Source organism: Molothrus ater, chromosome 6 (genome assembly GCF_012460135.2).
Source record: "Molothrus ater isolate BHLD 08-10-18 breed brown headed cowbird chromosome 6, BPBGC_Mater_1.1, whole genome shotgun sequence".
NCBI lineage: Eukaryota > Metazoa > Chordata > Aves > Passeriformes > Icteridae > Molothrus > Molothrus ater.
The window spans coordinates 56,831,036-56,857,887 of record NC_050483.2 but is presented as its reverse complement, the minus strand read 5'-3'; the positions used below and the strand labels follow the sequence as shown (position 1 = coordinate 56,857,887).

Here is a 26,852-nt window from a genome sequence, read left to right as displayed (position 1 = left end):
TGTGGGGATGTGGCAGTGTCCCTCCCTTGTAACCACAGATTATTCCCCTTATTTCAAGGGAAAAAAAATATGAAGCAACATGAAGAAAGACCCAACTCACTGGAGTGGAGTGTTGAGATTACACTGAGAAAAAAAAAACAGTTGCTTGAAAGTTTAGAGAAAATTCCTGAGAACAGAAAAGCCATCAGAGAGGTGTGAAGTGATGCACGTGGAGGAGTAGGCAGAGCAAGGAGAAAAACCTAGATATGCCTCAAAAGAACATGGAGTGGGAGAAATAATAACAGGGTGTGGGCTGCTGGGATCAGTGTAATATGTATGGTGTGTGTTGTAATGAAGTGAGGTATCTGGGAAATGAGAGTGAGGGGGAATATGGGGAATACAGGCATGTTGACAGCCTGCCCTGTGAGCCGTGCCTGTGCAGTGCTTTCCTGTGCTCTCACACCCCTGGGCTGGATTGCACCCCTACTGCTGGGCAGCTCTGCCATGGGATCTGATAATTTGGGATCCTCCTGCATTTTGGCTCTGCCCTCTGTAAACAATCTGCAAGATGACCATCCTTCCCATTGAACTGTGTCCATGTTTTCTCTTGGCCAGGGGCGTGTTTGGGAAGCAGGGATACCAGTGCCAAGGTAAGGTGCTCTGCTCCTGCGTGGTGTGTGTGTGGGATGTGCTGCTTTGGGAGAGCTTTCCCATGCTGCTGGGACATCCTGCAGCTGTGAGCTGCTCTGGAGTCCCCACTCCTCTTCCTCCCCAGGCAGCCAGACTGTACTTTTGAGCCTCTGTCAGGTTTGCCACTGACATTCCTGCAAACCCCTGCGTGCCTGGTTGCTGTTTCACCCTTTGCAGGTTCACTCAGTTGCTACATGCAACACCCAGCTGGGCTTGAGGCACCCAGGACAGTGCTCAGCTGGTATTGGGACACAAAGTACCCTGCTGGAATGGCCACCCTCCTTTCTCTCCCTATGAACTTCAACAATGTAAAATTTGGGAGTTTGCACTTCGTGGGCTGGCACAGCACTTCTGCCTGAATGCAGAGTTTGGTTGACTGGGTGTGGAGATGTATGTGGTGCTTGTTTGCATTTAATTATTGTTCTGCCTTTCCCTTTATTTTGCCTTTCCCTTTATTTTGCCTTTCCCTTTTTCCCAGAACTGCCTGCTTCATGGCCATTCAGATTAGCCTAACATAGCCTGTTCCTGGGCAGTATAGTAGGGCACTGGTGTCCTGTGAAAGGAATCTGCATGTAAACAAATGGATTGTGCTGTGTGAAACACTCTTCACTGGATAATTATTTCAACAGCATTTTTGAGTATTTTAGAAGCTACATAGTTGTTTTTGTGTCCATCACCCATATTTGATATAAGCAACTGTTTTCTAGACTGATCTAGAATGATCCAATGCAGAATTTTTTGTTGCAGTATGTTGAAGATACATCTCCAGATCTGTTGTAAATTCCAAGCCACCAATTATTTTTCACATCTGTACTGTGTGCTGATGATGCAGCTGAGCCTTAAGGAGCCCAGCTGGTGGATTGATGTGTTCTGAGTCTTCCAAGGGCTCTTTTCAGTGTGCCTCTTTTATTTCAGTGTGCACCTGTGTTGTACACAAGCGCTGCCATCACCTCATTGTCACAGCTTGCACGTGCCAAAACAATGCCAGCAAGAACGATCTCAAGGTAAAGTCATGTTGGTTATTTTGGGTCATCAGATTTTGTCTGGGTTGCTGGGGTTGTCCTGTAAAAGAATTTACTTTGTTATCTTTATTCATGGGTTTAAAAGTGAGAAAGGGTGAGAGGGACCTGCTTAAAAGCCATGCAATGTCATCCTGTTGTTCTGTCGATGCCATTAACTCTTTGGGCTAGCACATGGTTTAAGAAGTCAGGATATCTTCACTGGAAGACATCAATAAGTAGCAAATACAGTGTTTTCCTTGGTAATTTTCTTGCATGATTAACTGTGGTGCAATCAAAATCTGGTGTCCAGTTCTTAATGTGGATTTCTCTGGCCAACCATTGGTCTTTGTTTTCCCTCTTTTTTCTTTTCTGATTGCCTGAAGGGCTCATTTAGTTGTTGCTCCACACCCTTGCTGTATGAAATACATTGTAATAAAGAACCCTTGCATAACTTGTGTTTCTGAAGGTTTTCCTTCCTGCTGGTTTTGGCTGTGTTTGATGGGAGTAACATCCCCACCTAACACTGCCCTGTGCATCGCGTGTCTCATTTCTGGAGCTGGAAATGGTTCAATAACTGAGGAAAAATCAAATCAAATCTGTTTATTCACGAGGCAGCTCTGTGTTTTGTGCCATGCAATTGCCTTTGTTATTTCTTGCCTCCAAACTGCTGAGCTGAACTCCTTAAAATGACCCCTTGACAAGCCAGATGGAAATGAGTTAAGAAGCCTAAGGGTAGAGTGCAAGTTAAATAGTGAATGTCCTCACCCCTCTCTTGGGATTATGAAGGTTTTATGACACATTTAAACTACTTTAAAAGAAGCCAGAAGTGAGGAGGCACCACTCACCTTGAACTTCTTGTTCCAGTCACACCCCTGACTTTTCTTTAATAGAGTTGTGGGTTCCGCCTCAGCTTTCCACGATCTGCATGTTGAGAAACAAAGTCAAAAGTGATGAATATGCTAAATGGGGACTGCTTTCTTCAGCCATTGAAACATTTTTTAAAGGTGCCCTTGAGATCTGAATGATTTACAATTGGAAAAGAACAAGGTTAAAAAGGGGATGAGTGCAAGTGATAAATCGAAATGTGTGCCTGAAAGGCTGTTAGTTACAAAGAGGGCGAAAAGAGGAATGAGAATTTTAGGAGGAGCTGTGAAAGCAGTTCTGTATTAAAATTATTAAAATCAACAGTTTGACCTAAAGTTACATGTTTTTGCACATAGCATGTAAGTCAATAATTTTGAAACTGTGTGATTAAGAAACGCTGTAACTCACACTGCAGTGGGATTGGTTTGTTTTGAGGTATTCCAATTCTAACTTGTCTTTAAGAATTTAGAATTGGCTAGGGAGCCCTTCTTTTAAAATCTGCTTTTCCAGGTAGTCTGGCCTGGCCAGCAAGGAAAGCAGGGCTGGCTCACAGCAGGTGAGGCTGTTAATTCAGTATTCACTTGCTGTAAACCTCAGTGAGGTGATGGATTGGGACATTTTTCTGACTTGAAATTATTTTCTTAGATTTGCACTCAAATGCCTGTATGCAAATGAACACCAGCTTATAACTATATGTTTGAATTTTAAACCTGTTCTTTCCTTTCGGTGCTGCAGGTGACTGAACAGAGGTTTGGGATCAACATTCCTCATAAATTTGGTGTCCACAACTACAAAGTCCCGACATTCTGTGACCACTGTGGCTCCTTGCTCTGGGGGATCCTGCGACAGGGTCTGCAGTGTAAAAGTGAGCAGCTTCTCTCTGTTGCCTCTTCACGAAATACATTTATTTTTAGACTCTTGATGCACTGTGTGGGCTTGATTTGTGCAACCTTTAGGAGAAAGCTGAGTGATGAATATTTATCTTTGTAAGAGTTTGAAAAAAAGGCTGATCTCCTTTTTCATCTCTGCCTGCCAGAAGGACTCTCCTTTGCACTTTGTTTCACTTGCATTATTAAAAGTATTTTGCTTCCTGCATTCGGATTTTCCCTTTACCTGAAGGTTTTTCCTCAGCTAATGAGATAAAGCAGTGAAAAGGCATCTGAGGGGAAAAAAAGGTCATTGCTTTAGGTTGACTACCCTGCCTATTAATTGATGACTAAGCATGTTCTGGTGTTAAGTTTTTGTTTCAGTGATCCAGACTGTAAAATCCTTGCCTTCATCTCCCACAAGAGGGTGTGTGTGTGCCCATGAGTTAGAGCAGAAATGATTTTTTTTTCCCCACTGAACACTGCCTTTAAAATTAAATGCAGGAAAATGCAAGGGACGTTTGTTGCGAATTCTGTGGCATTATAAATATTAGTTGTACTTAGAGACATAGCTGCAATGGTAGTTTTGCACCTCAAAATATGTGCTTATGAAAAGCTTTAGGCAATAATGGCATCCTGCTTGGAGAGTTTGGGGTCTGTTCCTGGTTTTCAGGAGTTTATTCTCTTACAAGAATCGTAATTTTGCTTCTTAGATCAGTGGCAAAAATCCCTCTAGTTTAAAGATGCAGGGTAGGCCCAGATGGGTGTATTTCCTGAAGCAGAATTAGTAAATTGTTTCTCAGCAGTAAATCCCTCCAAGTTATTTTACTTGTTCCTTTGCTTTTACTTTCCATTGCCCCTGTCAGTCTGTAAAATGAACGTCCACATCCGATGCCAAGCAAACGTTGCTCCAAACTGTGGGGTGAACTCAGCAGAGCTTGCCAAAACCTTGGCCTGCATGGGTCTGCAGCCAGGAAGCATTTCTCCAAATTCAGTGAGTATTTCTTTTTTTTTCCTTCTCTATTTAGAACATTTACAACTGAGTCTTTCTATGGGTGTAGGAGGGGGCAGAGGCTTGCCATAGGACAGGTAATATTGGGTGGGGGACTGCAGGAGCAGGTCTGTGGCTTGTGGCAAGGATCTCACCTGGAAAACGGATATCTGACATCCAGGTTTTAATCTATAGGTGTTGCTTTGCAATGTGCTTGTGTTTCACAGTGCTGTGACTCCTCAACACACTTTCATCTGCTTATCACAAATGAGAGCAGAATAAGACCCCCTGACTAATTAGTGATCAATATGGTTTGTAACTAATTAGTGAACAGTATGATTCCTGCCACGCTTTTTTTTTTACTGCAAGTACAAATGCTATCTGCATGCATGGGTTGTGATAGAGCAAAAGAGCTCAAGAAGAAGCTTAGTTCTTTTCCCAGCTTTGTTACTTCTTCTGTGTGATTTTGGGGAAACCATTTCACTCCTCACTACATCCCTGGCCAAAAATCTGTAGTCCCTGTTAACATAACAAAAAAAAATATTAAAACCCAAACCATAATTTCCAGATGTGGTAAATCTTTGGATACAATTGGCCGGCTATGCTGATCAGCCACATCAGGCTGTATCAGCCTAGCAGGCTCATTAGGCTGTGCTGCCCCTTTTGATTTAGGTTGGTTTGTAGCAAATTCTTATCCTTGCTCTTCCCTCTGTAGCAGTTATCCTGGGAGTTACAGGGAAATCCCATATTCCCTTCTCCATTCTGCAAAAATCAACACTTGTTTGCATCATCTGCGCATCAAAAGGAGATGAAAACAACAACAACAAAAAAATCTGTGCTTGGTGTTTAATGACCTCTTGTTATTCATGCCATAAAGGATCTAGGAAAATGCTCAGACTGTGCTGTAAGGACAACCCTGAATGGCTTTAAGCTGAATGAGGGTGGCTTTAAATAGTACATTAGGAAGAAATTCTTTACTATGAGCCTGGTCAGGCCCTGCCACTGGTTGCTCAGAGAAGTTGTGGATGCCCAATCCCTGGAAGTGTTTAAGATCAGGTTGGATGGGGTTTTGAGAAACCTGGTGTGGTGGAAGGTGTCCCTGCCCATGGCAGGGATTTGGAACTAAATGATCTTGAAGGTCCCTTCCAACACAAACCTCTCTGTGTTTCTGTGACTGCTCTTGCTTCTTTGCTCATGGTGACGAGTCTCCTGTGCAGAAGGAACTTTGCTGTTCACCAAAGTAGTCACAAGATGGAGCTCACGAAGTCCCTGTGACTTTGTCCAGACCAATAAACTGCATTGAAGTGCTCGTTTGTATGCACCTGCATAGCTGGAGAGCTGTGAGCAGAGGGCACTGGAGGTTGGCTTGATCTTTCTGACTTCAAAATTAAGAGCTCTAGAAATGTGAGCTGATACTGGTACAACTCCTGAATATGCAGCACCTCACTGCTGGCATGGGAATGAACAGCTTTCCATCAGATTTGGAGCAGTGGAGCAAGCCAGCAGCCCAAATGTGGAAAAGAGACATGTTTTGAAGTTGGGATCCCACTGAGCTGGGCTTTGAGCAAGAGTCTTAAAATCAAGTAGAAACATAAGAAATTCAAATGAGATCTGCTAGGGTTCTAAATCTCCACAGCACTTTGCCTATTGCAGAAATGATGCAGTCCTCCTTACTTTGCTGGTAAATAGAAGACTTGGATTTCCCCACTCATTCTCTTTAATTTTTTGTGGGGAGTAAGGATGGAGAGAGTCAACCTTGCCTCTTCACTCTTGGGGATGGTCCTGTGCAGGGCCTGGAGTTGGGCTTGATGATCCTTGTGGGTCCCTTCCAAACTCAGCATATTCTGTGATTATGTGGGATGTGCTGGGCAGTGGGTGTACAGCCCAAAATGCCATATCAGGAGCTGGTCTTGAGATGTCAGCACAGCCCTGAGCAGTGCTGAGTTTGGCTGGTCACATGTGGCAGCTGTGTGATTCTACCAACACAACTTTCTGTCTCCGCAGCCATAAAGTGCCCCTGGAAAGGCCCCAGATACCCTGGTTGGTGGATTGACTACCTGTGAGCACCTTTGAATGAGAAGTACAATTCCTCTGCAGGCTGATCCTTCTTTGCTTTCTTCCACAGAAACTGGTTTCCAGATCTACATTGAAACATCAGGGAAAAGGCAGCCTGAAGGATGGCAACACCATTACTGAAACCTCAGCAAGCAAACTCGGGATCAAAGACTTAACCTTCCTTCGTGTGTTGGGAAAGGGGAGCTTTGGAAAGGTGAGAGTTATTCCTGGCTATTTTGTGAGAAACCACATTCCTTATTTAAGAAGCCCCAAGGCAGCTGAAGTGATTTCATAACATGCTACACAGGCTGTCCAGTGGTACTCCAGAGCAAGTACTAAGTGGTACTTGCTTTGTGCAGCAAAGTTGGTTACAGAGAGCAGGGAGAAAAGAGAAGAGAAAGAAAGCTGACAACAAAGTGAAGAACTGGCTATCACAAAAAAGAAGTTAGGACCTGAAGGAACAACTGCATGCCAGGGCCTATACCAGGAGCTGCAAGTGTGTGTTAACAACCATTTGGGCAGCATTTCTTGGAGCATGTACAGACTTTTCCTTTAAAGGCAACAAGGCAGTGGTTTCAAATGTGGTGAGATGGTGGTTTTGTTTCTCTGCTTTGCCAGGAAGATGATGTGAAAGAGTGTGTTTGAGTTTTATAACTGAGGAGGGAGGTGGAAAGAAAGGCCCTGCTCAGGCAGTTTGTGCTGGCACAGTGGGTGACCTTCAACCAGGCAGCCCTGTGCCAGACAGGAGCAGCATGGGGGCATGTCTGTCCAGAGCAGGCTGCTGCAAGCAGTGCTGTGTGTCATTGATTGTACACTGATGCCCATGCTGACAGGCTGACTCACTTTGGTCCACAAACCTGGTTGTGAGATGAGTGACATTTCCAGCCTGGGAAGGTGTGAGAGGCTCTGTGCTGCTCAGACACAGAGGGCTCAGCCCTTGCCATTCACCTTGCTTTTGGTTTTAGGTGATGCTTGCCAAGATAAAAGAGAGTGGGGAGCTGTATGCAGTGAAGGTGCTGAAGAAGGATGTCATTCTCCAGGATGATGACGTTGAGTGCACCATGACTGAGAAGCGCATCCTCTCCTTATCCAGGAACCACCCCTTCCTCACCAAGCTCTACTGCTGCTTCCAGACTCCTGTAAGTATAGCCCAGGCAGTGGCCAGCCTTCCACCTAGCACTGGTTGCCATGAGGAACCTTGCTGTTTATTTGGCCCCTGGCCTGTTATCAGTGTCCACCTCAGACCCAGGAGAAACCTCTCTGCTCAAGGATGTGTGGCAATGTTCCTCACTTGGGGTCACCAAATGTAGAATTTGCAGGCAACCCCGACATGGGAAGAGATGAGAATCTTGACTCCACGTTTCAGAAGGCTGATTTATTATTTTATGATATATATATATATTATATTAAAAGAAAATTATATACTAAAAACTGTACTAAAGAAATAGAAGGGATTTCATCAGAAAGCTAGAATGGAATGGAATGGAATGGAATGGAATGGAATGGAATGGAATGGAATGATAAGAAAATCTTGTGACTGACCAGAGAGTTTGAGACAGCTGGACTGTGATTGGCCATTAATTAAAAACAACCACATCAAGACCAATCAAAGATGCACCTGTTGCATTCCACAGCAGCAGATAATTATTGTTTATATTTCATTTCTGAGGCCTCTCAGCTTCTCAGGAGAAAAATCCTAGCAAAAGGATTTTTCATAAAATATATCCGTGACAGGGATGAACAGAGCACTGTGCTGTATTGCACCTCTGACATCTGCTGGGCATTTGGCAAACAAAATCCTGGCCTTTTCTGAGCTCCCTAACAAACTGGTAGGGCACAAAGCCTTTCTTTGTGTCTTCCCTAGAAACATCTCTGTGCCATTGAACGTTTCCAAATGCAAATGTCTGCACACCTGCAGTGTCCTCTGGTTGGTCTGGGATCTCAGGCTCTGCTCTGTTGCTGCCTGAATTTTTAACAAGGCTGTATTTGCATTGAGTTTTCTGCAAACTTTAAGATTTGCACTTGGAACTGGAGGTAGCCTCCAGTCTCTGCCAGCCTTTGTAGACTGCTCAGAACTGAACAAAAGATCCTTTAGGGGTTACTGGAAAGGGTCTGCCTGACAGGGGTGGACACTGAGTCAGATCCATGTATGGCTGGTGTTTCTTTTTGTGTTGGGCAGACAGATGGCAGCATTGCTGTCCCTTGTGCCCTGTGTACCTAGGTGGAGGACAGGACCTGGCCTGAGTGCCTGGCTGGGAGCCTCATCTGGTGTGTGCTGGTGCTGGGAGCCTCTTGCTGGTGTGGGTGGTGGAGGGAGGAGTGGCTGAGATGGAGGCAGTGGCCACAGCCATGTATGGCAAGGTGAATTTGGGAATCCCTCAGCTAAGCTGTTATTAGGACCAAAGCATTTCATGCAGTGTAGCTCTTCAAAACTGCCTAGGCTCCTTTCCAGTTGTATTTTGTTCTTTGCTAAAGGGCAGTGGAGTTTGTTTTCCTCTTACAAGAAGTAGGAGAAACTTGCCCTTTTAATTGCAGCTTTGCTCCTCCTACATAAACCCAAAATACCTTAAAAAAACCAAAAAAAGAGCAGACAAATGTATTCAGCCACCCACCCATTTCTCTTTTCACAGGGGTGATGCAACAGTTAGCTATGGAGGTGAAGAACTGTGCTCTTTTAGGGTGGAGCCTTTGGGTAGACTCATCTAATAGAAATGAGTGGTTTGTGCTGGGTTTTATTTAATGCACAGCTCACATGGTTCACAGAGCAGCTGTGCTGTATAGCAGAAATGAAACTTAGAGCTCACTGTTGTCACTAGTAACCAAAGAAACTTTTATTTTGTGATATTTCAACTTGTAATGGCTTTCCTGAAATATCAGGAATGTCCAGTATTGATGTGTTATGTTTGAGGTCAAATGTGGACTTTGCCACTCATTGCTATGGCCTTTGCTATGGCTTTGCTTACTAAACTTGCAGTGTGGATGTGAGAACAGCAAGTGTGCTCCTGGGCTGTGCAGAGTGCTTCTTATGAACTCAGGGAGGATTCAAGGTCACTGTGTGAGCAACTGTTTGTCATGTTCAAAAAAACTGAACACAGTCTGCTGTAGGTGCAGGCAAGCTCTTCTGGGCTGCTGAAGTAACTGCAGAGTCTTTTGCAAAGAGGAAGAAAAGGGGAGAACTCAGCCTGTTTAGACTAGCAAACTGAAAGCAAAAAGAGGATCTGATTGATGTCTGCAGATGTCGAGCACTGAGGAGGGAAACAAAGCTGTCAAGATGCTGGTTAAGATTAAATGAGTCTAGACTGGCCATGGGTACAGTTAGACTGGAAATTAAAAGGGGGTTGCTAAACAGTAGAGCAGCCTGGAACAGGAGTTTCTGGACCAGCTTGTCATCAGAGGAGCAGAGGCAAGAGCCCCTCAGCCCTTGGTGCCCTGAACACAGAGCTGGTCACTCCTTGAAATGGTGCCCAAGGAGTGGTGCTTGTGTAGCAGGACCCTGCTATTTCCAGTCTTTCCTGGGTTCCTCTTTCACTTGAATCCCGCTTCCCCTCTGCTGATAAACAACACAGAAAAGGGAAGCATTTTTAACCAAAAAAATGCAGATTTCAAATTAAAGTGTTTCATGACATCTTTTGCCCCTGGTCTGCATTCAGTGACACCAACTTCAGTCCAGAATAACCAGGTTTAAATTGCTTACAATAACACGATTAAACCCCTTTGCTGTAGCAGAGAAATTATTGCAACAGCAGGGTATTCACTGGTCACATCCTTCCAGGAAGGCTTAACCAGGCTGATACAAACTTGGGGTTTCTGTTTATTGTTTTTATGGCATGGAGATATCCCCTCCATTAACAAGACCTTGGCAGAAAAAGATATCTATCAATATAAACCATTATAGATATAAAAAGAGTAACCACTTATTCAAAATGTCATCCTGCAGCCATATTTAAAAATTTATGGATTTGGGAGCATGGTATCACAAATACTCAGTTTGCAATTACATGAAAACCACATCACATGTATCACAGTTACAGCCCAGACACTTAAAATGTGGTATTAATGGTTCATGTTATAAAAAAAACCCCCACAACTCCAGTCTGCCATGGAGACCCTGGATACATAATGACCTACAGGGCCTGCCTTTTGGAATTTTTCAAGAACTAGCCATTTTGAAGCCTCTTACCATTTGTCAAGGCCAAGTCGATGCCTGATCCCATAAGATCAGGCCAAGCTGGGACTGACTGGCAGAGGAGAAGCCCAGCTGGGAGGCAGACAGGGCTAGTGGTAGGTGCCAGGTTCAGTCTGAGCCAGCAGTGCAGCCCCATGGAATGTGAGCTAAATTATGGACCAGGCTGCTTCAGGAACTTGGAAGAGTCATTATCCATTCTGCCTGGCACTGTTGAGGCTGCACCTGACACAGGGGTGTCCAGTTACAGCCTCCCCCATCCCAGTTCAGGAGGAAATAATGGAAACTCCAAAGGAAGGCTCTTGGAAGCACCCGAGATGCTGTTGCAGTTTGAGGACAGAGCACTCACAGGATCTGAGAATTTGGCTGGATCCAGGGCCACTTGAATTCTTTCTTTCACAATATCCCACCCAAAGCAGCAAATTCTTCCCCTGGCTTAAGCAGCCTGGGGGTGACTTTATCAGCCTGGGACATGTCTGTGCTGCACAGTGTGATGTCATGTGGTGCCAGGAATGCAGCATTATTCCAGGGGTGCCCCATTTCTGGAAGTGTCCAAGGCCAGGCTGGATGAAGCTCTGAGCAACCTGATCTAGTGAAAGGTGTCCCTGTACAGGAGAGGAGGGTTGTAATCAGATAATCTTTAACATCCCTTCCAACCCAAACCATTCTGTGATTCCATGATTAGCTGAGCAGGCACAAGTACCCAAAGCAGGTAATGACCTGAGCTCATCTGTACTGCTGCTACCTCTGCTTGCCTATTTTAGAGCTGGCTGAGCTTTTTCTGAGCTTACATTAGCCCCTGATGGTTTTCAGAAAGGTTTTCTGTTCTCTTGTGCTGCCTCTGTGCTCAGTGCGAGCCTGCCTTAGTCTCAGCTGCAGCTTCAGTGATGCCCTCCAGCAAGGGCAGCTTTATTTGCCCAGGGTGGACTCCAGGCAGCCTCCCTGCTCCATCGGGGCTGAATCCTGCAGCCACTAGGTGGTAGGAGCTGCAAGGGCTGTCCCTGCCTGCTGTGGGTCACAGTCTTCAGAGTGTAAAGATGAAATATCAGCAGCTCAGCAGGCTGGCAGAGGCTGGATTTAGCCATCCGTGTGCCCAGCACTGGGCTGGGCAGTTTTGGACTTGCACCTCTGGATTCCTTTCCTATGAAAGGCAAGGAAGGAGTCCAGATGCTCCATTGCAGGGGGGAAGTTTAAATCTTGCTTCAGCTGCATCTGTGGGAGGTCTTTCCTGCTCACCACCTCTCTGTTTTTTTAATTTTTTTTTAGTTGAAGGACTTGCCCTGGGAGCTTTCCACCTTGCCTAAGCCATTTACCTCTGCTTTTTCTAGGGCCTTAGAATAATTCTTTAGTGCCAGAGAGGATTATGCTCCTGCTCTAGTAATCTGTGAGTTGCTGACAGGTGCTGGGACCTGCGGATAATCGTGGATCGTGGATTGGGGGTGACAAGCATCAAAAAATGTTTCCTTTTACCTGACCCTGGTGTCATCCAACACCTCAACAATACTGTCCTAGGAGGGGTGAAAGAGGCTATAGGTATAAATAGCTAAGTCAGTAATATAATCCTGGGGAATGTGAATCCTGGAATCTTTTAATTAAAATCAGTTTGCAGTAAGCAGGTCCTGTCTTAGGGGTTTAGGAGCCATCCTTCCTGCACAGGTGGTTTGCTTTTAAATCCTTTTGTCTCCACTCATATGCATGAGAATGAACAGGGCTGGGGGAGATCAGCTTCCCATGCCAATAGTGTTGAATAGCTTCTGGTTTTGGGTTTATGGCCCTTATCCCTTTTCTCATGACCAAAGGGTCCTTCCAGGGGACTGTCCCCCAGGCAATGCTGTTCCCAGCACTGTCCCTGTCAGCCAGCCTGATCATTATATGGATTTGCTTTCCCTCTGGCTCTGCTGACAGTTGCTGAGGCGCAGAGCCTGCCCCTGTTGTTCCAAAAATAGTGAGACAGGAGCACTTGGCAGCAGGCTGTGATTTTCTATAACGAGTGTCCTTCAAGATAATGACGAGCAGGGGTGCTCTTCAAGCCAGGCAGGACTGGCCTGGGACTCCAGGACAGCACAATCATGGAACTGCTCCCGTTTTACGAGGGCAGCTGCTGTTTGGCACTCAGCTTTTTGTCCCCATTTCTGGCTGAGGGCTCATGGCACGCTCTCAGCGTGGAAGGGGAAGGCTTCTCCACATCTCCACTGGCTCTTGGGGTGCTCAGGCAGTTCTGCCAGGGTCAGTGTGGTCATCTTGTCAAGGGTTTAGAGATATGAGCCTGTATTTCACCTCCTAGAAGTGCTAGAGCCTGACCTGGAGCCTTCAACAGGAACATCATTTTCAAGTGAGGGCCCTCAAGCCAAAGTGCTGGGACTGAGAGGTGGCAGCTCACCCACCCCTGGTCTCCAGGTGCACCAAGGGAGGTCTAAGTGCCCTTGTATGTCCAGGGGAGTCCTCAGTCCTGGTGCCCCCAGGGGATCTTCAGCATCAGCCTGGTTGTCCACCAGCCACTCCAGCATCACCAGACGGGCAGAGCACAGGGCAGAGCCCGGTGTGGTGAGGTCAGGGAGGCTGGAGAGGCAGTGACAGCCTTCCTGGGGCTCTGGGAGATGAACAAGTGCCCTGACACAGACTTTGGAGTGTGCTGGTAGGCGTTCAGGAAGCAGTGAGGCCTCTTTGATGTTCCCTTTGAAAGGCACTGGGAGGGAGCCCTTTGGGAGCAGAGAGGATGGCTTTGATGCACTCTCAGGCTCTGAACCCCCAGCATTCCCTCTGTGGCATGTTGTGGAGGCACAACTCCATGTGTGCATTCACATGACAGCCAAATGCATGTCTTGGGTGCTTTTCTGCGGGCATTTTTCTCTTACTTTTGAGAAAAGACTTTTTCTCTTATCTTGAGATTTGGCACCTGTGTTAGCACCAAGCCACTCTGCTGGAGACTCTGCAAGTCAGGCTGGCAGGAGCTGCAGTTGTTCTTTACCTGGGGTGGCAGGTTGGTTTTTGAGGATTCTTGGACAGGGAGGTACAGAGGAATTTCCTCTCTCCCCCTTCACTCTCCAGTGCAGATCCTGCAGCTGTGTGCCCTCGTGTTGGCTTTGTGACCACAGCAGGGACAGCCAGTTTCTGCTTTCCTCTGGCTCCTGTCTAGCACAGAATAAAGGCAGGCTGGTTGAAAGTGCATCTTCCTGTGGTTTGACAGTGTCCACATCACCAAAACCCCCTGATGTGTGCGCTGGCAGGCTGGTTCCAGCTGTCAGTAAACCTGACATGCAAGGCCTGTGCAGCCCACTCGGAAAATCTCTGCTTTTTCTGACACCTGCAGTGCCGCCTTGCAGTGGTCACTTCGTTGCAGGAACATTTGAGGCCAGGGGTTTTTTTGCAGGCAGGAGGTGAAACAAGATCAGACTGACATTTGTGACTCTAAGCTGTGAACTTTGCTGGATGTCCACGCTCGGGCTGCACCCTGAGGCAGTGAGAGCTGAGGTGAAAACATGAGCTGCAGGGTTGGAAGGGTCAGCTGCCATCGTCCTGTCGTAGTCCCCAGTGTAACCTTCCTGACCCCAGATGGTTGAGGGACTTTGGATATTTGCATTTTCATGAAGCTGATATAAATGCCTGTCTCCATCTGCACTGGCTTAGGGAAGAGACTGTAGCTTGGACAAATCATCAAGCTCACTCCAAGAGTAGGCAAGTGTGTTGCCTATGGTTAGCCACAGTATGTGAAACTAATGTTTTTTGTCATTAAAATCAAGGAAGTTGTGGCTTGAAAAGAGATCAAAATGGAAGCAAGCAGTTCTCAAGCAGCCCTGAGCAAGCAAGTGCCAGTCAGTATTGAGGAGGAAGGGGAAGAAAAAAACAAAGGCAATCTAAGCTCAGAGAAGAGGTAACTAACTGAGGTGTGAGCTGGTGGTGCTTTAGGTCTCAGTCTCTTTGAATCCATATTGCTATCCAGGTGTTATTTAAGGTGAGAAGGTGATTCACAAATCCTCACAGCAAGCTGTTTCCAAGTGGCTTTTGGGTGTTTTGGCACTCTTAATTTTTGTGAAGACCTTTGGCTGAGCTTGTAGAGGTCTCTAGCCTTCCCTAGCCCTGCCTGAGCCAGCAAATATTGCAGAGCTCAGTATTTTGTAAAATGGGAAGAGCTGTTGCAGGTTGGTCCCTCTGAACTGAAAAGATCATTTTCAGTATCTTTTTTGAGTTGAGGGCTGTAAAAAAAGAGTGGTATTTACAGGGCTACTGTCTCCTGAGACACCAAGATGCCAGCAGCTAGCTGAGGGGTGCAGATGACCTGTAAATCTTTGATTAACAGGTAATGTCTATAGTGTCATACACTCTAGTTCCTTATTTCTCAATTCATTCCCCTCTAAGTTCACTCAGTCCTTTGAATTTTTGTAATTTTTCAGGTGGGAAGAAGTATTTCTTTCTTTATCATTTTAAAAGGTCTGGGCGGGAAGATTTTGTGTTGCTTCTTTCAATTTGTTTTGTATCCTTTTAATATTTCATTTTAATGATGCTCAAAGTGTCTTTTTGTTTTTTAATCGAGATTAAAAAACCAGACTTTTTTCCATAATTGATTGGCTTATCTGAATTTTGGGTTCTATTTCTAATTTAGGTCTGGTTGTGTTTAAAATGGCACAAGTACAGGTGAACAGGATAATAATCCTTCTGCACATAGGGTGTGTAAAAGTTTCTGGTGAAAAGATGAGCTAATAGTGTAACACTACTGTGAATTAGGCTGTCTTGCAGGGAGGGGATGAGGAGGAAGGATGTGTGTATGCTTCACTTCAATACCCCAGAAGATGCATTGTTCCAGACAAATGACTGAATTTGCCTGTTACAAAAACTCTCCAGCAAATGAGCTTGACATTTCAGCCAAGTGGTTGAGAAAATAGGGGCAGGAATTTGGAGGATGCAGTTAGATTTGGGCTTGTTTGTTTTGTTTTTTTTTTTTCCCTGGGGCAATTGGGAACCCACAACCCCCCTCAGCTCATCCTGGTTTGTGGTTGTCATCCTTGAGCTCCTCTGGAATGAGCTGGGTGTTGATGTGCACTGTGCACCCGAGTGCCAGGGCCACCTTCACCCCCAGGGACCCTGCAGAGTTTATTTATGTAGGTGACAAGAGCCAATTTATGATTCTCTGGGCCGTGTGTGTGGGCCTTGCTGCAAGTGGCCTCACAGGGAGCCTCGTGGTGCCCACTGTCAGCAGTGTCAGAGGGCAGAGTGTGATGGGTGATAACCAGTGATAACTGCCTCATTTAGCTTGGTGACTCTTAATTTAAGGACCTAAAAACGAGCCTGGTGTGGGGAAGTGACCTGAGATTCTCAGAAATGTGCTCACCAGCTGCCCAGCCTGAAGGAGACATCACATGCACCTTATGCCCATTCTGAGCTGGCTTAATTTCCACTGCACCTCCTTCTAGCTTAAAAAAAAAAAACCACCCAAAAGCAGCAGAAGAGAGAAACCTTCCCTTTCTTAGCCTTTCAGCTGCATGGCACAGTGAGCCCTCACTGGGTAACCCCAGGGCTGTGTGTGCCATCTGTGGCCTGGTTCCCTGAGGCAGAAGTGGTTCCTGGGGCTGGCAGCAATTCTGCAGCCACTGGAGCGGGGAGGAAGAACAGCTCAAGAGAGCAGCTGCCTGTAAAACCTGCTGCCTCTGTGTCTGGGAGTCCTGGGCCACATGGGGTTCCTTGTGAGGCAGCATGGGGCAGAGGTGTTCCTTGATGTTGCTGTGATTTGAACCCAAAGGACCAAATCTTCACCTGGCATCAGTCACTGCCTTGCTCCGCTGCAGTCGAGCGCGAGCGGCTTCGTCTGGGAATTTGGGGCTGAGCTCATGAGGTCTGTTCTTGTGCTCACACTGGTGTTTGTGCAAGGGTTGTTGTGGTGGGGCTGTTCACATGACACCTGTGATGCTCCTTGGGTTTGAAACCATGTATAACTCCCCTGTTCTCCCTAACCCTTGGAGCTGGGAGCAGCAGTAGCTCCTGGGGTGCAGGGCTGCCTTGGTCCATGGCTGGCTATAGAGGGGAGGCATTTCCAGCAGGAATTCATAGAATCTGTGTGTTCTGTGAAGGGCTGGCTATGGAATCATAGGCTCATGGAACAGCCTGAGTTGGAAGGGACCCATCAGCAGGACTGAGTCCAGCTCCTGGCCCTGCACAGCCCTATCCCCAGGAGTCCCACCCTGTGCCAGGGAGCATTGTCCAAACCCTCCTTGAGCTCTGCCAGCCTTGGTGCTGTGACCACTGCCCTGGGGAGCCTGTTCAGTGCCCAAACACCCTCGGGGTGAAGAACCTTTTCCTGATATCAACCTAAACCTCCCCTGACACAGCTTCAGGCCATTCCCTTGGGTCCTGTCACTGGGCACCACAGAGATCAGTGCCTGCCCCTCTGCCTCCCTCATGAGGATGCTGAAGGACCTATGTGAAGGAGGGGAAGCACTTCCAACAGTGGATACTGTGGAAGGATGTGCATGGAGGCATTTCCAGCAGGAATTCATTGGTTCTGTGGAGGCCTGGGTATGGAGGATGGGCATTTCCTCACAGAGCAGCATCTAAGAGTGGGGCATGACTGTGTTAGTCCTACAAAATTTCAGCTACAAGCCTGTGTCTTATTTCTCCTCCACATCCTGTGCTTTGCAGTGCCTTGACCCAGATACAGATGGCCCCTTGCACTGCTGGGGATTGGACATGTGGCTTTCTGGAGCCCAGGGCTGAGAAATGATGGTTTATTTGCTTGCTCTCAGCAAGACCCAGGGCAGATTTGCTTTGTGTGGGGGTTGTGGACCACGAAGGGAGAACATTGGGAAGACTGAGAGAGCCTGCCAGCTCTTGTAATTATCTTGTAATGATTTGCTTGCAAGCTTCCTAAGCCCTGCTACTCTTTTTGGAAACAATAAATTTTCTCTGGGAAGCAGTGACACAGCTGTCTCTGTTTGGGGATGATTTGGAAAACCTCCCTTCTGCTCTGCAAAGCATAAACTACCAAAACAGGGGAAAATTACTCTTTTCTTGGGGAAGCCCTTTGGCTTCAGTGAACTGAGATTGAGCCCACAGCTGATTTTCTAAGGAGTTGTGTGCATGAATTATTTCCAAAAAGATAAAATGCAAACTAAGCAGAATTCCTGAGCCAGGCGGATTGTTTTTTTGTGGGGAGGAAAATTGGAGCCTTGTGATTGGTGATAAGGTCCCAGGAGGTCTTGTGTGGGTTATAAATGGACATCAGCTACAACTTTTAAGTAGAAGAGGGTAGAAGCTGGCCATCACACTGTCCTTTTTGGGCATGGGGAGAAAAAGGATGCTCTGTAAATAAAATCTGGATTTTCTTTTTCTTCCCCTGTGATGACAAAGAGGAAAGGTGTGAGGATCCAAAGCAACTTGTAGAGCTGGTGAGGACAAAGGGCTGAAGTGATGCTTGAGATGGATTTTAGTGTTTGCAAGGGGAGTAACCAGTGTGTGGTTTGTCCTTCTTCGTGGCTCTTGCAGTCAGGGACTTTCTTCAAGCCCCACAAAACTCCCTAAGACAATGAACAAATATAATGGGTGTATGTAGCTGCTGTCAGCCACTGCCGTGCTTCTAATGCCCTGTTAATGGGTGAACAAATAGGGGTGGAAAACTGAAATGAAAAAGAAATAAATTTTTAGAAAAGCCAAGAAAAATAAAAAAGACAGCTCTCTGGTGTGAAAATTGACAGGATTAATCTCTACAAGTAGGTTGAAATAAACCTGCCTGATCCCATGGATTTTATTTCCTCCAAGTGTTTTTTTAATTTACAGTAACAATTGCTCTGAGAGTTTATTCATCCTGATCCCAGGCCAGGAGTGGTGCAATGTGATTTCCTCCTGTGGCTGCCACTTGCTGTGAAGCCTTTGGTGTCACTGTTTCCTGTTGACTCAAATGCTCCTTTCTTACCACGTCAAACAGAGATACCACATCAGGCAGACTTCTGGGCAAAGCACAATAGAAAAATAGACATTGAGGAGTCCAGCATTGGGCCCTGTCAAAAAACAATTCGGGTTTCAACTCCTCCTAATTCCCACTGATTGTACCCAAGAAAGGAGGAGACCCATAACTGACTCTTAGGTCAGATTTGCAAGTGTCTGAACTATCTGCTGTTTTAAGATCTACTTTTCCTGGCCCCTTCTTAAGTTATTTACTCAGTCTTACTCTTCTGGCTGAAAATTGTCTTCTTTTTTTCTTCTTTCCTCTTTTTTTTCTGTTTGTTTCCCTCCTTCCCTCCCTCTTCTCCTTTCCTCCCCCTGCCCTTCCCTTCCTCTCTCTTCTCCCCTCTTTCCTCCCTTCCCTCCAGCTCCCTCCTTCTTTCCCCCTCTTTTCCTTTCCTTTTCCTCCTCTTTTTTTTTTTTTAAGGATACCACTGTTTATTTTATTTCTTAATGATTCCTGGGAGAGTGGTTGGTCTTTGCAGTTTTGCAAGCTGATGGTCTTCCTTAAGAGTAAAAATGGAAGCCTTTTCCTGGCTTCTAGATGATTTTCCCCAAAGGATGGTCATTAGTGCTGATTTTCCAAATGCTTGTTGCCAGGCTTGTAGCTGACCAGTGCACAAATGCTGCATTATAAACCAGTTGTAATACCAATACAATAAACCAGTTGTAATACCTATCCTGCTCTTTCTTTCAGCAGCCCTGTGGGATTTCTAAGTGTTAGGAAACTGGATAGACAATAAGCTGGACCTCCTTAAAATAAATTGGAAAAATAAAATTAAAAAGCTGCAGTAACCCAGAGCTCTGTATCTATGCTTGACCAGTGAAATGAGTCCATGGGTGGGTGTGACTGTATAACACGTGCAGTTATACTTGCTCAGGTTTGCAGTTAGTCTGAAGCAAAAGCAGTTTTTAGCAAAAAAGCTGCTAGTTCAATGGCAGCAGTGATGTGAATTTTAAAATCAGCTGTTCTGGTGCTTACCTGAACATTTAAGAAGAAGTAGTGTCTTCTGTAAGCATCATAGTAAGGACTAGTACAGGCAGAAGTCTGAGGTGGGCCATGGAGTTTTGCCTGCTCTGGTGAAGCTGGACATACATAGTTTAAGATAGAAAGTGTTAATTTTGTTTCCCTGAAGGTCACCTTTAAGGAAAGAGTAGAAAATCCATGTGTGTTCCCCTAAGTGCATGCATGTTTATACAGGCATATGTATCACTTACATAAATACACACACACCATCTCTCACCAGGCTGCTGGTAAATTAAATTGCTTCCTGTTAGGGATCTGGCAAGAGAGATTTCTTTTTAAGTATGGGCTTAAGGAGATGCCTGGACAAGCTGGGCTAGATAAGCGTGTGTCATGTGGAGAGATCAGCAAGGAAGGAGGTGGGAAAGAATAACAAGATGTAAAAGCTGGCCTGACTGGAGAGGCAGAGGTGATACCTGTGCTGCAGCCAGAGGAACAGGCAGGCACAGCACAGCCAGGCTGAGTTCAACCTTCTGCAGTGAAGATGTGGCATTGGAGGGCTGATGTGGGCTGAAGAGCCAAGGCTGGTGGTGGGTTTGCACAGTTCATGCTGCTCTGGCTCAGGCTGCTGCCTAGACAAGCCAGCTCAGGTGTCTTTCAGTGCCCTCTCATAAAGACAGAGTGAAACAATGAGGTGATATTGTCTATATGGACTGGAGATCGAGTTCAGCACATGGCCTTGGTGCTGCAGGAGTGTAGTGGCAGTGCTGGGAGCAATGGTGAGGCTGCACCTCAAATTCCGCATCCACTTTGGGACCCTCACTGCAAGAAGGACAGTGAGGTGCTGGAGTGTGTCCAGGGAAAGACAGAGGAGCTGGGCATGGTCTGGAGCACAAGTCTGATGGGGAGGAGCTGGAGGGGCTGAGGCTGGAGAAAAGGAGGCTCAGGAGGGACCTTCTGGCTCTGCACAGCTCCTGACAGGAGTGTGGAGCCAGGTGGGGCTCAGGCTCTGCTCCCAGGGAACAAGGGACAGGACAAGGGAAAATGGTCTGAAGTTGCACCAGGGGAAGTTTACATTGGATATTAGGAAATATCCAATATTAGGAACAGTCTGCCCAGGCAGTGGTGGAGTCACCATCATTGAAAGTATTTAAAAGGTGTGTAGATGTGTGGCACTTGGGGACATGGTTTAGTGGTGGGCTTGGCATAGTTGGGTTAGTGGTTGATGGTCTCTAAAGGTCTTTTCCGACCCAGATGATTCTGATTTCATGATCTTTACCTTTTGAAGGAGCCCAGGAGGAGCTGTTGGGCAGAGCCCAGGTTGGCTGTGTGAAGAAGGCTGTCCTCATGTGTTACAAGCCATTTGCTTTCCTGCTCATGTCCATTGAGAAATTAGAGAATTTCTGGTTGTTTTTCTTCTGCCATGTGCATCTCAAGATGTTAATACCAGTAGTCATTTCAAGCTGGCTGGCTGCCAGAAAGTGGAGCACGACAATGCTTATCCTCTTAAACTTAGAGAGGGTTTAAAAGTAGCTTGTAGATAATTAGCATCAGACCTGGGAAGAGGCTTGTGGGAAAGAAGGGCAAATATTACCATTAAAAGCCTGGCTGATCTCAGTTGAATTCTATGCATGTTTTCCAATCTGCTTGTTCCTGATATTCAGAGAAAAACTCTAACAACAAATACTGAAAGTCCTGAAACAATTGCTGAGAGAAATTTTTGAACTGGACGGCAACAATTCCAGGGTTTATTTTTGTGCCAAATCTCTCTATGTCCTTCCTCTCACAATCAAGTGAAATCATGTGAAACCCCTACTCACTGTGGAGCAAACAGCTTAAGCAAGTTCTCGCTGTCTGTAGGCTTTTGCAAAAGCCAGAACAAAGTCAAAAGAGAAACCTCAGAGACCAACAGCTGTGGTTAATGAACTGAACTTCATCAAACAGGTTGCTTTTCTGCTCAGCAGAAACTTTTATTTATGGTTCGTGCTTATCAGTTCCTCTATTCCCCAGAGGTGTCTGCAGGTTAGTCAGAGGAAAGCTGGAACCTAAGGGCCCAAAAAGCTGCTGCCATGCGAGTGTATGGCAGGAAATCCCATCCTGGAAAACAGCCCACATTCTCCAGAAATAATGCTGGGATATCCTCGAGACAGTTTTGTGCTGTTGTGGTAAAGCTGCAGTCTGGTTATGCACATTGTGTTATGGAGCAGCTTCCCCCAAGATCTGAGGTGTTTACTAGGGAGTGAGTGATTTTTTTGCAGATTTCTCTTGTGCCACACAGCTCAGAGAGTACTGATGAAGGGCTGTCATTCCCTGCTGGTTGAGGCTAAGGATAATTCAGAGAAACCCAATGGGAACTGATTACTGATGAGCACACACTTACTAACATGCCCAATCCACATGTGAACAGGAATTCATTCATTTATTTGATCACTGGGGTCAAAACTTTTGGGAGGAGTGCAGGGCAAGGAGATACTAAAGGTCTTCCTGGCATTGATTTGATTTCTCCTGAAAAAATCAGCCTTTTCCCCCACTCAGTGTCTCACGCTTACTGTGGGATTCACATTCTCTGAACCTGAGAGAAGCAGTGAGAGAAGCAAAGAAAAGAATGATCAAAACAATTCTTATCTCATTCGCTGCTCCTGTGTTGTGCCAAAGTAGAATGCAATTTTATTTTTTTTTTTACCCAAAGTGATGGTGTTTTGTTTCCTTGGCCTATCAGGGCCAAGCGTGTGTGTGTCAGGACTGTCGGCTGACAATCATGAGATTCTGTGCAGTTAAATTAAGTTGGGTGCTTTGTGCAAATTCAGTTTAGATGTAATGTAACATAGTATAATGTAATATAGTATAATATAATATAGAATAATATAATAAAGTAATTAATTAGCCTTCTGATATCAGTGGAGTCCTCCTCGACATTCTCTCCCCCTCATCAGGGTTGCCCTGCTTTTCTGATAGCTTACTTAATATTTTTGTTTGGGAGAAAATAGTTTTGCTAAGACTTCTCCAGGCCTGAGCAGAGCTGTGATTAATGCTGTTCCTGTTTGTTGTGTCTGCCTGCGTGTAGGATCGCCTGTTCTTTGTGATGGAGTTTGTCAATGGTGGGGATTTGATGTTCCACATCCAGAAGTCGCGGCGCTTCGACGAGGATCGGGCCCGGTTCTATGCTGCAGAAATTATTTCAGCCCTCATGTTTCTCCATAGCAGAGGCATCATTTACAGGTGAGCTCTGCATTCATGGCCTCCCCTGTGTCTGAACCCCACGTGTCAGATGAGAGCTGCAGTTTTCTGCTTGAATAAAGAAGTGTCACTTGCTGCCCACCAGGAACGAGTTGTCAGCTGGGGTCACAGTACCTGCACATTCCCCCTGCACGCTGGCCAAGGTGCAGCACTTTCCAGGGGGGAGTGAAATTCCTGGGCAGGCATTAAATGAAACCTTCCCAGATTTTCTGCAGGGTGAATGTAAGGATCTGCTGCTTTGGCCACAGTGTGCCATGTTATTTCAAGGCTAATACGTGCTGGTGACACTAAAGCCTGTGCTTCCCTGCAGTAGCTACTGTCTTTAAAATCTATTTCACATACCTATTATTCAGTGCCACTCAGCCACTAAAAGTGTTTTCATTCCTGCCATGGTCCTACAGTAGGAGTTTTTCCTTCCTGCCCATGTCTGGCATCTTTGTGTTTGCAGCAGGATTGGAGCATTGTTGCCTCCATGCGTCAGCCTCCACTCGAGGTCTCAAGGTTCTTCTCAGGAAGCTGTTTCCCATACATAGCTCTCCTTTGTTATTTGTCATTTTTCTGTACTCAGAGGGGCAGTTTGGTTATATTTTTTCCTTTCTGTGCTGCTGAAGTGCTCCCCTGTCAGCTCAAGCATAAAGGCATAGGGCAGTCAGCATGGATCAGAGCCAGGCTGCCGTGCAGAGCCCTCTCTGGGCCAGCATCACCTTTTGACCAACATCCTCCCTCCTGCCCCAGAGGCAGAGCAAGACCTCTTCTGGGATGGAGCAGGACAGCTGGAGCAGAGAGTTGTCAGCACTGAGACAGTCTGGTTGTACAGAAAGGTTTCTTTCTGCCATACTTCACACAACACCTCTGGTATCCTTGTGCCCAGAGCACTGGGGAGGAGGAACAGGCTGTTGTTTTCTTTGGAATGCTGCTACCTGGAATCCAGCAGCAAAGCACGTATTTTTGAACATGGCCTGATGTAGCCCTGCTCAGTCCCATTTGTGGCATGCCAGCACTGCAAAGATTAATGTCAAGTCTCTCTTTTTTGCTGCTTGGTTCCAGTTGTACTGCTGGGATCCAGAGCTGGGTGCAGGATGGGACAGTTCCAATCCCAGTCCAGCTCTGTTAATGCCATTTCTGTGGGTTGGGCCAAATGTCATCTGATTTGGGACATAGTTTAACCCAGTCAGTAGGACATCCTCCCATGACAGATAAACTCAGGTTTGAACTCACAAAAACCAGAATAGCTGAGGGCTAAAATGACCAAAGGGCTGGGGGCTTTGCAAGGGGCACTATCTGATGGACACATGATAGGATCAGCCAAGTAAAAGCAGCTTCTCTGTCTCTTCCTAGCTTGAGCTGCAGTAAGAAACAGATGGTCAGGTGAGGACAGAGAATATTAAAATATTTTTAAGTATGAACTCATGTGACATAAATGGTGCAGTGAAATAGAGAAGGAGTGTCATTTTAATATTCTCCATGTCCTGAGAGCCTGAGGATGAGTAGTGATATATACCCTGTGTATCAAGCTCCTAAAGCACAGTGATTGTCTGTACAGAATAGCAAATCTCCTTACTCTACAGCTGGATTTCAGTCTAATTCTTCCCTTGTGAATAATGCCAGCCACTGAGGAGAGACCCTGCCAGATAATTACACAAATGACATTTTCCTTAAAATAGTGACATCCAGTAGTTATTGTCAGTCATTCAGCAGCAAAACTGGGTCTGTGCATAATGTAATGCCTTGTGCTTACAGCTTGTCCTGTCTGCCCCAGCCTGCTGCCTGTCACAGGGCAGGAGTAACTGATCCCTCTGGGTTTTGGCACTCTTCAAGTGCTGCTGTAATTCATGATAAAAACTTGAGGAATAATTGGAAAGCTCCTCGAACAACTGCACAGGCTTTGATCTTGTTGAGAAACTGGTTAAGCTGTGGGGTCAGGTAACTTCAGCTACATGGGGCAGGTCTGCAGGGGGGTGGGTGACTTAGTTTCTTATAATTAGTAGGGGTTCTGGAAGATGTAAGAGGAGGGACCTGCTGGCTGAGGCTGTGCTGAGCTGAGGTGGCTTCTGTCAGGTCACAAACACCAGGCTCTGGGGGGAATGTGCAGGATAGAAGGGGGTATTCAGAATGGAATCACTGCACTTGTGTAAGAGAGTTTGGATCAGATTTTATGATCAGAATGTGAGTGCTTGCTTAAGGAGCAGGGGATAGAGACACCAGAAATAGCCTGACCAGAAATGGTTTTACCACAAGCTTTTCAAGGTGTCTTCTTTCTGGGTATCCAGGGTCAGTGGAGGAAGAGGGTTGCTGGCCTAGAATACTCTGTGGCATTTGTTTTTCTTCTAGGTTTAACTTCATAATACTCTATTTTTCTTTGCCCCCTTCAAGACTGAGCAGTTCAGGAAAGAATCTGCATTCACCAGTGCAGTGAGTGTTCCCCTGCTAAGTCAAGTTGCATTTGCCACAAGTGCTGCCAAAAGCTGGGTTTTCTCTTCTTTGAAATGCTATAGAGGTTTGGGAGACAGCACTGAAAGTTCATCAAGAAGCAGCTGAAACTTGTCATTGTGGCCTGGCAGGATGGTGCTGGTGGCTGCTAAAATCAGGTGTTCATTGATTCCTTTTTCAGCCACACACAAGCAATTTGAAATAGCTGTAGAGCAATATTCTTGCATTTGCTGCTGTAAGTCCCTGAGAATGGGCTTTTGAGGCAGATGAGGCATTTTGGCTATATGTGATTTTTAATTTTAAAACTGGGCTTACACCTGGATTGGTTCTCTCATGAGATGATTTTCATGATTCAACTGAAATTTTCAGTGAGTTTGCTTCTCATTTTGAGGAAACTCCTTTTTGTTCTCTAAAAGAGAGCTTTCAGTTTCCAAAACCTTTTTTTTTCTCTCTTCATTTGCAGCACTACAAAGGAGAGGTGGCTTTCTGGACTTATCAAGGAAAGGTCTCTGTCATGCCCTGAGCTGATGTTTAGCTGTCAGCTTAGCAGCACTTATTTATAGTTGCTTCCTGAAAAAAAAAAAAGAATCAGCAAATACATTGGGGTTCCTTAGCCCATCATACAGGGGAGTGCATCCAGACATGAAAACAATCTTTTTGTGTGTCACATCACAGTGTATTGTGCACCCCTAACCACAGAGGAGTAGGGCAAGGACATGTATGGGATCAGCTCATGCTGGATGCTGCCAGGAAAATGTTAGGTAATAATCATGCTTATTGTAAATAAAATCTTTGCTCACAGGGCAATATTTGTGCACTGCTGCTTTCTCTAAGATTATTTCTAAAGGAAATTACAGTGCTGGGCTCTATTGCAGATAGGTAGGTTGGTTTGTCATTTTTTTCTAATGGCTGGATTGTGCTATTTTTCTTGAGGCAGCTCTTGCTGACTTTGACTTTCCAGTTCAGCAGTTCCCAGGGTAGGGGAAGCATATTTTGGCTTCTGTGCTTGCCAGAAACAAAACAAAACAGCATATCTGAGCAGAATTAGGTTACACAGTGGCTTACTCAGTACGAGGGAGCTGGTCCACTCACAGTCTGCTAAAAAGCACAGAGATAGTGGATGACGGCAAGGGTTTATTTTAAAAGCAGGATATTTCCTCCTGAGTAGCACTACTGTAAAAATGGCTGGTCTGCCCTGCTGCCCTCAAATTCAGACCTTGGCATGGGCTGAGGTACAGCTATGGGAGTGGGTGGATCCACATGCCAAGGTCACCTACTTGAGTATTGAGGCAGGTCCAAGTATTTCCTTAAATTTGATTGTGGCGGGGTTGGATTTTTTTAGAGGAGGGGGCTTTGAGATTTACAGTAAAACACAGTAAGACCTTTCTAAAGGCAACATAAAGCAGTCAGCCCAGCCTAGTGGCACAGCCTGAATTTCTGTGACCAACCTTTCTCTCTCTGCAAATGTCTCACTAGCGGGATGCTAGAGGGCTGAGAGGGTCTCTTTTCAGAACACACCCCCACTGCCTGCAGAGGTGATACAGCATGCAGGACACAATGCCAGCTGTGCTTTAGTGGTGGTTTTGCCAGCCTGAGGTGTAGATTTGGACACCCCCATGCCCCAGCTCAGTGCTTGGCACAGCACAGGGGCAGATCCATCCTT

The 26,852-nt window shown here is 45.9% G+C and overlaps 1 protein-coding gene across 1 annotated transcript in view; it reads left to right on the top strand.

The window, feature by feature from the left end:
* The window catches only part of PRKCH (protein kinase C eta), a 113,435-nt gene that overhangs the window by 46,304 nt on the left and 40,279 nt on the right, over nucleotides 1-26,852 (top strand). The window contains exons 4-10 of the mRNA XM_036385078.1: nucleotides 595-629; nucleotides 1,585-1,673; nucleotides 3,270-3,399; nucleotides 4,267-4,394; nucleotides 6,517-6,660; nucleotides 7,412-7,585; nucleotides 22,587-22,741. Of these exons, the coding sequence (XP_036240971.1) occupies nucleotides 595-629; nucleotides 1,585-1,673; nucleotides 3,270-3,399; nucleotides 4,267-4,394; nucleotides 6,517-6,660; nucleotides 7,412-7,585; nucleotides 22,587-22,741 (855 nt within the window). The remainder of the gene's footprint in view (nucleotides 1-594; nucleotides 630-1,584; nucleotides 1,674-3,269; nucleotides 3,400-4,266; nucleotides 4,395-6,516; nucleotides 6,661-7,411; nucleotides 7,586-22,586; nucleotides 22,742-26,852) is intronic.